This window comes from Humulus lupulus, chromosome 7 (assembly GCF_963169125.1).
Source record: "Humulus lupulus chromosome 7, drHumLupu1.1, whole genome shotgun sequence".
In the NCBI taxonomy this organism is placed as follows: domain Eukaryota; kingdom Viridiplantae; phylum Streptophyta; class Magnoliopsida; order Rosales; family Cannabaceae; genus Humulus; species Humulus lupulus.
The window spans coordinates 190,190,920-190,203,913 of record NC_084799.1 but is presented as its reverse complement, the minus strand read 5'-3'; the positions used below and the strand labels follow the sequence as shown (position 1 = coordinate 190,203,913).

General features: G+C 31.3%; 2 protein-coding genes across 8 annotated transcripts; one reads left to right on the top strand and one right to left on the bottom strand.

Moving 5' to 3' along the window:
• Positions 1–1,712: 1,712 nt before the first annotated feature.
• On the top strand, positions 1,713–9,905 carry LOC133788969 (uncharacterized). Of its 7 annotated transcripts, none has more exons than XM_062226666.1 (18): positions 1,713–2,095; positions 2,250–2,339; positions 2,431–2,585; positions 3,077–3,404; positions 3,542–3,631; positions 3,726–3,816; positions 4,702–4,768; positions 5,049–5,095; positions 5,447–5,617; positions 5,766–5,864; positions 6,049–6,117; positions 6,320–6,458; positions 7,755–7,959; positions 8,310–8,428; positions 8,560–8,593; positions 8,863–9,051; positions 9,129–9,183; positions 9,654–9,905. In XM_062226666.1, exons 3-16 carry the CDS (start codon positions 2,451–2,453, stop codon positions 9,030–9,032), a joined length of 1,764 nt encoding a protein of 587 aa, XP_062082650.1. In that variant the 5' UTR covers positions 1,713–2,095; positions 2,250–2,339; positions 2,431–2,450; the 3' UTR covers positions 9,033–9,051; positions 9,129–9,183; positions 9,654–9,905. The 7 variants fall into 7 exon arrangements, with proteins under 7 accessions (XP_062082650.1, XP_062082647.1, XP_062082645.1 ...); XM_062226663.1 differs by lacking the exon at positions 9,654–9,905 and adding an exon at positions 9,323–9,646 and having other exon boundaries at positions 1,713–2,090; XM_062226661.1 differs by lacking the exon at positions 9,654–9,905 and adding an exon at positions 9,323–9,646.
• Positions 9,906–10,413: 508 nt separating this feature from the next.
• Positions 10,414–11,198, bottom strand: LOC133788970 (uncharacterized). Its single transcript, XM_062226669.1, has one exon. It carries the CDS (start codon positions 11,017–11,019, stop codon positions 10,576–10,578), a length of 444 nt encoding a protein of 147 aa, XP_062082653.1. The 5' UTR covers positions 11,020–11,198; the 3' UTR covers positions 10,414–10,575.
• Between the last annotated feature and the right edge of the window lie 1,796 nt (positions 11,199–12,994).

Sequence of the window (12,994 nt, the reverse complement as noted above, 5' to 3'; positions counted from 1 at the left end):
TTTGTAATTGGTAATTTAAACTTTGTTTGTATTTTAAGTGTTTGATTTGATTGACATTATATTTTAACTTCTTTTTTCTTTTCTTATTTTTTTTTAAATTAAAGGATGTATAATAACATAGTTTAAATGATAAAACATTTTGAAAAGAAAAATTACATTACATAGACAAAACATCCTTTCAATTGTAAAGTTTTGATTTTTGATACTTTTTTTTTTAATGAATGAATGTTTCATACAAACTCTTTCAAGTTCCAACAAATTAGAATTACATAAAAGTTTAAGTCATACATTCCTTTCTAATATAAAGAGAACATAACAATATTCTCTAAAATGTAGTGTTTGAAATGATGTATAATCAAGACTTTGCCTTAATAATAAATAAATGTCTTTTTTATACTTTTTTTTTTCTCTTTTTATTTTTTTAATATAAATTAAATTCTTTATGACTTTGTTTTTTTTTTTTTAAAAAAATCACACTTATCCATTAATGAAAAATATATTTCATAAAGAAATTCATTTCTACAATTCATTGTCTAAAAAAATAAAGCATTTAATATAACTCTTAAATTAAAAAAATAATCACAACTGTTAAATGTTAAATAAAAAAAATATAAACTTAAATAATTTTAATCGTGTATAAAAGTATGCACTATTATAACTCACAATGTTTTTTTTAGCAAATAAACAACCATATTTTTGGAAAAAGATGGTATTTTTGAAAAAAAAAATGGCATTTTTGCAAATTTGGGCTTTTCGGCCCAAAATCACAAATGGCCCAGCCAACTCGAACCCGAACCCGAAAATTTCAGATCGGTTTCGATACCATTTTTCTCAACCCGAAACCCGCAAAACCCGAACCCAAAACCCGAAAATCCGACTCGTGTGCACCCCTAGGCCCAGCTGGTCGGAGTACACTTGACAAATGAATAACAGTCACTGTTCGGTACGCTTGCTAGGGGAGTGGCCGGTCGGTACGACAGACAGATAAACCTGGTCGGCTGAAAGCAGTTACGCTCACTGTTAACAGTATGTTGGAATCACCCAACCACCAGCAAAGAGTGCCTAACAGCCCTAAAAACTTGGCCAAGACTCCTAAAGAATAAGACAGAAACTACCTGCGAGAAGAAAGAGATATTTCCCCATCAGTTATGCTCAGACGCAACCCTTGGACGAGGGAGACAGTATAAATACAAACTTTCCACCATAGTGGAGGGAGTTCAGAAAAATAGCCTACTAGCTAGCACCAAGAAAATATCGAGCAGTTTGGCTTGGTACTCAAACAACTATTCTGTCATATTGTATTGTCTTTTACACATAGAAATTCACTTGTAATCCCTTATGATCTTGTGTAAACCTTCAAGATTAATATAAATTTAAGAAGAGGTAGGTCATTACTAATCTTTGGGGTTGAAACTCAATAAATCCTGGTGTTCTCTATTATTTATTGCTTATTATTACTAGGTTTTTGACTTATTTATGTTGTATTTATTATCTAATTAAAAACTCTCTAATTAATTATTTGACTCTGCATTAGTTAGCTAAAAAATCAGTCAACGGGTAAATTATTTGGAATTTTAGCTTATAAAACATTGACCAAAATCGAATTTAAACGGAAATTTGAACCACTTTATTAAAACATGGTCTAAAAAATCATTGGTTAAAACACACTGAACAAACAGTTAACTGGACAATATAATATACACAATCAATAAACACAACTTCTTAGAGCCGGATAAAGCTGACAAATGAAATACAACTGCGTTGATATTAAAGGTCACCGTGGAGCCTGACCGGTTCTGTTTTCTTTAAAATCGAACATCAGCCGAAGCCTTACATATAAATAGAATACTTCCTCCCGCCAGACAAATATTTCTCTTATTTCTTCCCGGCACTGCACTTCACGCCCACCATCACCATCACCGGAGCCGTAGTCTTTCGTCCCGCCCAACAGCCTCGTCGCCCGCTTCTTGTGTCCGATCCAGATATGGTTTCTAGCGTATATTAATAACAAGAAGAGCCACCTCCCGCCCTCACTCTGAGATTTCTAAACTTCCAGTTCCACTTCAAATTCACTCACAAAAATGGCTTAGGTAAGGTAAGTGAACACTTGAGATTTTATGTCTGTCTTTCTCTATATATAATTCAAATTCACACGCGCGCGCGCGCGCGCTAACACACACATATAATGTATAATATTAACATTCTTTTGGCTCACTTTTATATCTTCTGATTTTGCACACAAATAATAGGCATGCACACCATCTGTTTGATTGATTTCCTCTGACAAGTAGGAAGTTGTATTTAGCAAGAAAACAAGTTTTGAGGCCAACACCTAAAGGGTATTTAATTCTTTTATTATCAGCTTCTTAACACAATTTGATTTATCTTAACCTGCTTACAAACGTTATCTAAATGACATTATTAAACTAGAAAACTTAGGAAGTGTCATAATGGGCACCATCAAAGATGGCACAGTGTCGGGGTCTCTTCCAAGTACTGAAGTGTTTGCAGTGCACTACCCTGGATATCCTTCCTCCATGTCTCGTGCAGTTGAAACCCTTGGGGGTGTTCAAGGGATTCAGACGGTATTATTATATTGATTACTGTTTTTGTGTTGGTTTTTGACTAATATTAGGTCAATTTATCTGTACTGATGTGATTGAGTTTAATTTTTCACTGTACAATAAATCAATGTAAGAAATTAAGTCTGTTTACTAATTTTTAATGAAAATAATTATAAAGAAAAATGCTTTGTAAAGGAATGAAAAGGTTATAAGAATTTGAAATGAGAGTTATACAGGACAAGGTTTTGGAAATGAAAGAAAAGAGAACTAAGGATTCTTTTCTTGTGTCTTCACAAGTAGCACAATAATTATGTTGAGGAGAATAGTGAGAAACTGTTGAGAACCATGTTTTTATTCTATGATGATTTCCTCTGTTTCTAGTCAAAATAGGGTAGTTGTCTTATCTTCTATTATCTAGAAATTTGGTCTCAATTATATTTTAGAACCATTTTTTTTTTTCTTTCCTATTATTTTCTATATAGATTTTTTTCCTAACTTGAGACTATTCACAGGTTAGGAATCTTCAGTCAAATAGGTTGGAGCTCCATTTTCGGCCCGAGGACCCATATTCACATCCTGCATTTGGGGACTTTCGCCCTTGTAACAATCTGTTGCTCAGAATATCTAAAAGCAAGTCCACCAATGGACAAACTAGTGTAGTTTCTGATAATGTAGGGTTGCGGGGTGGAAATACTTTGGATGATAGAACACAAACTGGTGAACCTAAAAGTAGATCAGTTGCTTCTACTGAAGAAGCTCAAGTTCAAGCACCTGAAGCTGATCAAACAGACATTTCTGCTGTTATTGTTGCTCGTGTCCCTGAGGCTTATTACTTTGATGGTGAGACTGATCTTAATTTCAACAATATATACTCTCCTTGTTTTATCATTTGATATATATATATATATATATATATATATTATTCTACAACTTTTGAGCTGATTTTGAATTCTTTTCTTTTCTGTATGTTTATGAAGGAATGGCAGATTACCAGCATGTGGTTGCAGTGCATGCAGATGTTGCTCGAAGGAAGAAGAGAAAATGGATAGAAGTGGAGCCTCACAATGGTGAAGTCTTTATGTTTCTCTTCTTCAATGCTTGGAAGTGAATTCTAAATTATAAATGTAGTTTTAAATTGTTTTTGTTATATGTTTTTTTTAGAAAAGGGTGACCTTCTCGGTGTTGATGAGGAGGATGTGATGACAATAGTGCCTCCACTCTTTGCACCAAAAGATATTCCTGAGAATTTAGTGTAAGATTCTCTAGTATTCTGTTGATTTAGAATGAATATCTTCCTTAATCTCATTTATCTTATATTTGCTTGAAAGATGCCTATTTTAGTGAAGTGATACAAGAAAAGATATGAAACTTCCTGAAAAAGCCTTTTCAAGTTGAAAATAATGTGTTAGGTCCCAAATAGATTCACACACAACACATAGAACATTACAAGAACCATGGACACATAAATAGCATAGTATTGCTATTAAACCCAGTGGTATTCGAGAGACCACCACTCTCCCCAAAAAGATACTGCTCCTAATCTCAGATTCATACAATGGATGCCCTCCCCATCTCCACAACCCTATTTAAATATACCTCAATATGGGCTCTTACACTTCCCAAAACCACTTATCCCTTTATTATTCTTTATTACAAAATATAACCCACAATCCCCACTACCTTATTAATGTCTATTTGCTGACTCTTGGGTTCCTAACATAATGTTCATATTTTTCAAAATGGGGAAGTTAAGACTGAGCTACACCTATGTGAAGCTTTTTGAGTCTAGTGAGGTTTGTGAAAAATGAACATTTAGAACTTTAATTAGTCTTAAATGGGTATGGAGCAAGATCCTATACTTTGACTTTAATTTACATTGTCCAAGCTGTGTTTGATGGTCTAGAGATAGCCAATGCAATTTTAATTGTTTAGCTTTTAGTTTCTATATAATGTTTTTCTATATTCTGTTAATTTTTTGTCAAAGTTGCTCCATACTTGAAATGTTTGATTTAATACATGTAATATGTGTTTGTGGAAAGATGTATATTAGAGTACCTATTTAACTTAGAGGCATGACTTAGTTCTGCTGTTATTTTAATAATGAAGTAATATTTTTCGGAACATTATAATTTATCAGGTTAAGACCTTCAGTTGTACTGAGTCCAAAAAAGAATCAAGAGGAAGTTGTTCAGCCTGATTGTGAGGTAATGTCTATTGCAAACCAAATTACTTGATGCACATTGTCTCATTAATGATAAATAATAAGCTCACTGAACTTTCCTGGTTAATGTATATTGCTCTCATTAATATTTGTTAATCTTTGTTTTCATTATATTGAATTATCATTCTGTTTTGATTGAGTAGCACTCCTGATAATGTATACACCCCTGAATATTTGAAATCGATTCAGTAAACCATATTGCATCATTTAAGATCTTAGAATTTAGTATAACAGTAAATTGACGCTTTCTTCATTTTGTCTAGCAGGTAGACATGGAGCCTGTCCTTGGAATTGATTTCAACATCAATGATATCCTAATTATTCAGTTTACATTATTTCCATGTTTGTACTTATTGCATGTATGGCCCAATTGAATCATTATTCAATTATGATGCACAAATTTAGGCTATAGAGTAATGTCATGATACAACATGAATATCTCTTGACAGGCAAGTCCTTCCCAAAATATTCATGTATTTCACGTTTAAATGGCAAGTAATTCTTCTGTCACGTGTTTTATCTAGCTGTCTTCTTATTTAAGAGTGAAATCTATTTCTGTGATGTGGATATATTTTCTATACAAGTCGTTCTGTACATAGGAAGTTAGACTGAATATGAGCCAAAATCTGTGTTCTTTCTGTTATACTTAAGCATTCCTACAGATACCTAAGAGCATAAATTGGGAGGACTACATGCCTCAGGGCTCAACTCCGTGGGAGTCACAGATGGCTGTATCGAATTTGTTTGATGAGCGACCGATATGGATAAAGCGTGCACTGAATGAACGGTTACTTGACAAGGGCTTTAATTTTGTGGATAATATGCTCAGAAGGTATAGCATTCTGCTGGAACCTTTATAACTCATGTAAAAGATATGATTCTTGTTGTATTTGTTTTTTAAAGAGTTCAGCTGGAAGACTAGTAAAAAGAACTAATGGTTCAGAGTTCAGCAGGGGCTTAACTTATTATGTTTTTTGCAGGCTTCTTTCTAGAGTTGCCTACTACTTCTCAAGCGGACCATTTCAAAGGTTCTGGATTAGAAGAGGATATGATCCTCGAAAAGATCCTGAATCTCGCATGTAAGATTTTTGCCTAAATATTTCATCTAACTTTGCAGAAGGGAGAGATACAATTTTGGATTTAAAGATGCACTTCTAATCTTTTTAAGTGCCATAGTTTGACGGAATGATTTTTCTTATGAGCCTCATCACTTGTTTATTATTTATGATAGAAATAATGATCCCTACTATTTCGCTTTAACAGATATCAAAGAATTGATTTTCGAGTACATTTATCTATTCGAAGTTATTGTGATGCTAACACTGCAAACCAGTAAGTTTCCAAATGTACCCATGTAAACAATTAAGAAGGTTACAGAAATATCCAAGTGTTTATAAAATAGTCCTTTAACTTTTTTTTTTACATGGATATTTTTTTATTATTATTTAATATCAGACTTGCATTTTATTTTACTTGTGCTAACTTATATTTATATATATATATATATATATATATTTGCTCCTTCCTTAAACAGCGCAATGCAGAGATGGGAGGATATATGTGCATTTCGAGCTTTTCCATTCAAGTGCCAAACATCTTTGCAACTATTTGAACTTGAAGATGACTACATTCAACAAGAGATAAGAAAGCCTCCGAGTCAGACAACTTGCACAGTTAGTTTCTCATTCCTCATCAAAATTCAAAATTTTGATTGAAAAAAAAAATGAACTAGAAATTTCACTCTTTGTATCTTGTATAGCTTCAGGCTACTTTGTTCTGAAATATATTACAGTCTAATCTTTAAATCTTGCACCTTGATTATTGAACACATAAAGTTTTGGATTAGACACTACATGACTTGAGCCTAAGTCATTTAGTTGACTTGTTTGACACGAAATTGGCTATTTAAACTTAAAAGAAATAAATCAAATTATATATTTACTTTATAAATGTTTGTTTTAATCATTGTTATTTAAATTAAATGAAAAGAAAAACTTAATTAGTAGTCTACTTGACTTGACATATTAGATCTATATTAAAAGAATCAAGTGGACTATCATATGGGTTCTATGTATTGTAACATGTAATATCATTAAGCGAGTGATAAGCTGGTAATTTGCATGAATGTCAACCCAACTTTTGAAGTGTTTCTTCATATATATCTTGGTCTTGAGGGATTTTGTAAACAACTAAGCTATGTCTTTCATATGTAATTATATATAACCACGCAACAGTTGAACGCTGCATCTGAAGCAGCTTACTGTCAAGTATTTTGTTTTTTTTTTTAAAAAGAAAACATTAGAACTTGTATTAATAATATGATAAATGATACAAGAGGTATATAACAAACAAAACAGAAAACAGAAGGATATAAAGTTCCTAGAACACAGAACTAAGAACTTAAGAAAAGGATCATTTACACAAAACATTGCCATTCTCTGCATAAATAAGAGAAAGGCACATTCTTAAATTCTTTCTCCTTGAAGAGCCAAATGGCTACCCAATGTCTCACTCTGTCCCAAGTCTCTTCTGTGCTATTATCAACCCCCTCTAACAATTTATTATTCCTTTCCAGCCAAATTGCCCACCACACAGCCGCTCTTCCTGCTCTCCATAATGCTTTTTTGCTTCTGACTCCTGATACACCTTGAATGATAAACTCTTAACAATTCTTTGGCATGCTCCAATGAATCTAAAATTCATTCAGAAACCAAGCCCAAATTCTTCTAGTGAAGGAGCAATGTAAGAATGCATGAGAAGAATCCTCCCCACTGCATCCAGGACTCCTGATACAGCTTTACTCTTGAGTTGCAATAGCACCTTTCTATTGCTAGATGTTTTTCTTCATTCTAGGAATTATTTTCTGTCTAAGATGGTCTGGGATAACCTATTATAAATAGTGTGCTTTTGTTGAGAGTTCAATCTGTGTGTTTTATCATGCATTTTTTTCTTGTTCTATGTAATTGCAGTATGGAAGTGGATGGTTTTCACATGCAGTGCTTGATAGCTTGAGACATCGCATTACAGTAAGGTTCCTATCTATATATCCTAAATCTGGTGTTGGTGTTGAGCATTTACTTAAAGCTGCTACCGAAAGCTTTGAAAAGTCAAAGAGGAGGCGCAATAAAGACAATGTAATGCTTCTTGAAAAAGAGCACCAACAAGTGGATGCAGGTTGGAAAACTACTTGCTTCAGTTCTTTATTTTTTTCCCTAAATGAGGTTACAATTCCTGGTTAAATGATTTATAGCTATCAATAAATAATAAGTTTTCACTTGCATGATAATATATGTTTGTTTACAAGCAGACAGATAATTCATTTCTATTAAGCTTTTTGCTATTGTAAGTATTTAGATGGATTAATTATCAATAGGATATGATGGCTGTTGCTTCACTATATCCCCTAATTGGCTCTTTGTACTGGCATTCTTCAGTGCTCTTATCTGGGGAAAGACATTATTTTTGTTGTCATGCAAAAATCACATTATTTGCTATCAAATATTCATTTTGAGTGATACTTTCAGTGTACAATGATGTAGATGTTATGCAAGAGGAACCCAATAACATTGAGGTTGAGGTTGAGGATGATGAGGATGAGGATGAGGATGAGGAGATTCAGGTTGAGGTTGAAAATGATGAGGAGGTATTTAATAAATACAAGTCTTTTATGTTATGTTGAAACAGATGTTTTGGTGTTGTCTTAGATTGTCTTTTAGTGCATGTAACAATTAGTAAATTACTGCTTCTGTTGATTATATTATATTTTCTTTGTAGGTTGATGATGAAATTTCTTTACAATCTCAATCATGTATCCTTTTGCCATTATTTAACATTACTAGAAAGGTAAATGTTGATATCATCTTAGGAATTCATAAACTTTTATTAACTAGGATTGTTTTCTGAAAATTCATGAGCGGTATGCTGGTGATCAGCTTCCTAATATTATTGTACAAAGAAACTCTGATAGCACTTTACCAAAATGGTCTAGAAACAGTTTCTTTTGAAAGTAGTGCTACTGGTCAGAATTTTTTTTAAAAGATCCAAGACACATCTTCTGGTTTCCTATACATTGTTTAGATCTGAATATGGCAAGCATCTCGAGGACCCATTTACAGGAATTGTTTGGTAGTTTTCCATCCAATAAAGGAGGAGGGGATAAAGTACAAAATGCAGATATAAGTGATGAAGAATATCAAATACTCGAGCAAGATAGTGACGGCAACTTCTCTGATGAGTATGACTCCTGAGTTGCCAAATATTCAGAAGGTTTGTATGTATCCACAGCTGCATTTATACAACGAAGTTTGTACATGCAATACTGAGAGGAGTTTTATTGGCTACAGATAACCTTGCAGCGTTGAATGGTACACATGCACATGCAGTCACATTACATACCGGGTAAATTCTCTGATAGCTTTTCCCCATTCCTAGTTTAGTATTTTTGTTTAAAAATACCAAATATCATGGCATGTGTTAGTGAGTGGATTTCAATATGATGTAAGTCTCACACTTGACCTGTTAATATTTTGGGCAACAGTTGCATAAAACAGCAATATTGGCAATATTCTGGACTGTGTGGCTTGAGAGGCACAGAAGAGTCTTTACTCTTCAAAGAAATTTTAGGTGGCAACTTTGACTTGGAATGTTAGGTTTTGAGGAAGTCTCTTTTTTAGATTTAGTTAGAGGTATAGTTTCATGTGATGTTTCAATGTATTATATTTGTTTATTTGTCCATTTTAATTATATTTTGTTTTATTAGTAGGCTTTCATGTTTTGTACTTGTATGGTGCAAACATGAACCTATTATTTTGTATTGTATTCTAGTAAAATTAATACAAAGTTTTGTTTCTATTTTTAAAAATATACAGTGTTCGACATTGGTGATGTTACCTCAAGCAGGTGTGGTGCATACTCATGAGATGAATTTCTAATTATTTAAACCATATGAATAAAACTTATAATTTATTAATTATTTACTAATCAACAATTAATATTATTAAAGTATAATGTCCATATGGAATATGTTTGAGAATATTAAACCTTTTGTAAGAACTTGAGTTACTTTACATATAACTAATTGGTTTTAAAATAGAACCATATAAACTTGATGCTGCATATAAGTCTATTGATTCTATTATAATCTCGAGTCTATATCCACATTTTTATTTTCAGATCGAACACAGAGAGATACTTTACTATTTTCCCAAGTTAAACTTGCAACTTTTTAGTCCTTATCACTAATTAAAGATAAGAAATACATAAAATAAGCGTACCAGAAGTGACTTAACCTCTTTTCTTAACAATTAATATTTTGTTTTGTTTGAATTCATGTTAAAATATCATATTTTAAAACTTGTGTGTATTGATTTGGGAGTATTTGAGGAATTTACCAAAACATTTTGCCAGTGGGCGAATAAAGAGACCTTATTTTTCTTTTATATTCTTTACATTAATTAATTATCATATTTAAAAATAGTATTGTCATATTAGTAGTAGCATTCTTATATTTGTAAAAAGATTCATTTCAAATCCAGTTTTGCAAGTTTTAAATTATAGCAGCAAAAGTGGACTTTTCTCAGTCAAATAGCTTGTCAAATTATGAAATGAAAATCCATTTTTCTCAACACATTAATCACAAAAGTTTTGATTAATAATATTAATCGAGAAATTATACTTGAATAATTTCTTGATTTTTTGTTTTAATCAGTAAACCAACCAAAATAATAATAATAACGTACAACACAGAGAAAGAGATAGAGATAGAGATGATCTTAGATCAGGTCGAGTAGATCAAGAAGGATGAACTTTGTTGGAAGAAATTCCCTTCCAAGCCGATTTCATGGAAGCCGTGGCTGCGTTGAGAGCCGCCTCCATATACCTCTTGGAAGCGATGGTGGCGGCTTTCTCCATCAACGTCCCCATCCTTCGAGCTCCTTCGGCTTTGCTCTCCAAGCTGTGGAGCTCCTCCTCCGCCATCCGCTCCATTTCTTCCTCGAATCTTCTGAACTCGTTCATGGCCGCCTCCATCGCCGATTCGAGCTGCTCCTCCGCTTCTTCCAACGCCATCTCCGCCTCCTCCGCTTCCTGCTGGCTTTCCAGCTCCAAGGCCGCCCACGATTTGTACGCTTCCACCTCGAACAGTTTCATCAGGTCTTCGATGGTGGAAGGGTCGAAGTTCTTGTCCTGGAGAGCATGGTCCGAGAGAAGACAAAATTGAGAGATCAGAGACTCCATTGTTTGGATTTTTCCCAGAAAATGCAGATCTAATAGAACAAGTAGGACACGTTGAGCGAGTGAGTGGGGTGAGAATCGCCGAAAATGAATTAATGTGATGTATTATTATTATTCTTCTTTTTTTTTTCATTTTTATTATAATGTAATTTAATACCATTTTAAAAAAAAAAAAAAGTTAGTTTGATTAACGGGTTGGAAGAAGGGGTATTTATGTACTTTTGCTTTTGAAATTATATTTTTTTTAAAAAGGAAATTTTTACATTTTTTTTTTAAAGAAAATTATGATAATTGAGACTAAACAGTAAGTACATCGTGAATAGAACTAAAATACCTATTTTAAGTTTTAATTATATTTATAAAATTTTACACTTAATATACCTTCAATTCTAATAAAATCAAAACTATAATTTTTTTTGTTCAAATTGAGTCTTTTCAATCTCTAAAAATTATGTAACCCAATAATAATATTTTCTCACTAGAAAAATCATCTAAAAGTATATTTATTCTATTTTTAAACTAATTTTTCATAAATTTATCTCTGAAATTGAATTAAAATTTTATTTTGTTATTTAATAATCTATTTTTATTAAGAACTATTCAATTTATTTTAAAAAAAATTAATTCTAATTTGTTAATATGATGTGCATAAATTTTTTTAGTTTTATTTTTTTATAAAATAAATATAGAATTCAAGACCAAGTATATAATAAAATGGGATGTAATCTATCTATATATTATATAAATGAGAGCTTCAAGATATGACACTCTAAAATTGTTCTAAAACACTTTATCTATTTTCTCCTTTAATTAAATTTTTTATTCATTTTATAGATTATAATAATATAGTAATTAAAAAAAATCTAAAATTGTTCTAAAACACACTATCTATTTTCTATTTTAATCTAATTTTTATTCATTTTATATATTATAATAATATAGTCATTTATAAAAAATGTAAGTAGTTACATGTTTTTTTTTAAATTTAAATAAAATATTTACAAGATATTTTCTCCTTTAATCTAATTATTTTATTTATTTTATAGATTATATATAAATTAATACATTCAAAAAAAAATATTTTATAAATTAATTCTATATATTATATAAGTGAGAGCTTCAAGAGATGATATGACACTCTAAAATTGCTCTATAACACTTTATCTATTTTCTTCTTTAATCTAATTTTTTATTCATTTTATAGATTATAATAATATAGTAATTAAAAAAATCTAAAATTGTTCTAAAATACTATCTATTTTCTATTTTAATCTAATTTTTTATTCATTTTATTTATTCATAATTCTTTTTTTATTAATTAGTTAATTCTAAATATTTGTTTTGATAAATGACATAAATATCCTTGTTATTGATTTCTCCCAAGCCTAATAGCAAGGTGTTGGGATTAGTGCCCTCTAAAACATATGTATGGTAACCATTTGGTACCCTGTGTTTTTGCAAAGTATTATTTTGGTACTCTCTGTTTTCAATAATGCTCATATGGTACCCTGTATTTTAAAATCATACATATTTGGTACCCTAAACTTAAATTTAATGAATAAAATTTTACTAATTTAATCAAACTTTTGTCAATTATGCAAGTTCCAAATTTAAATTTCATTACTTAATTACATATAACTAATGAGAGTTTGATCATATTGACAAAATTTTATCTTTCAAATCTGAGTCTAGGGTATCAAATATGTATAATTTTAAAATACAGGTTACCATATGAGCATTATTGAAAACAGAGGGTACCAAAATGATACTTTGCAAAAACATAGGGTATCAAATGAGTAAATTTCCTGAAAAATATTTTATGAAATAAATAAATGAAATTAATTTTAGCGTATATTTATTGTTTTTTTTTATCAAGAAGGAAAAATATATTGATCAGACAAACAAATACAACAGGAGGCCAAAGCAATAACTCCCCCTCAATTACAAACTAGAGAATAAATGAATTAACTGTTTCTCT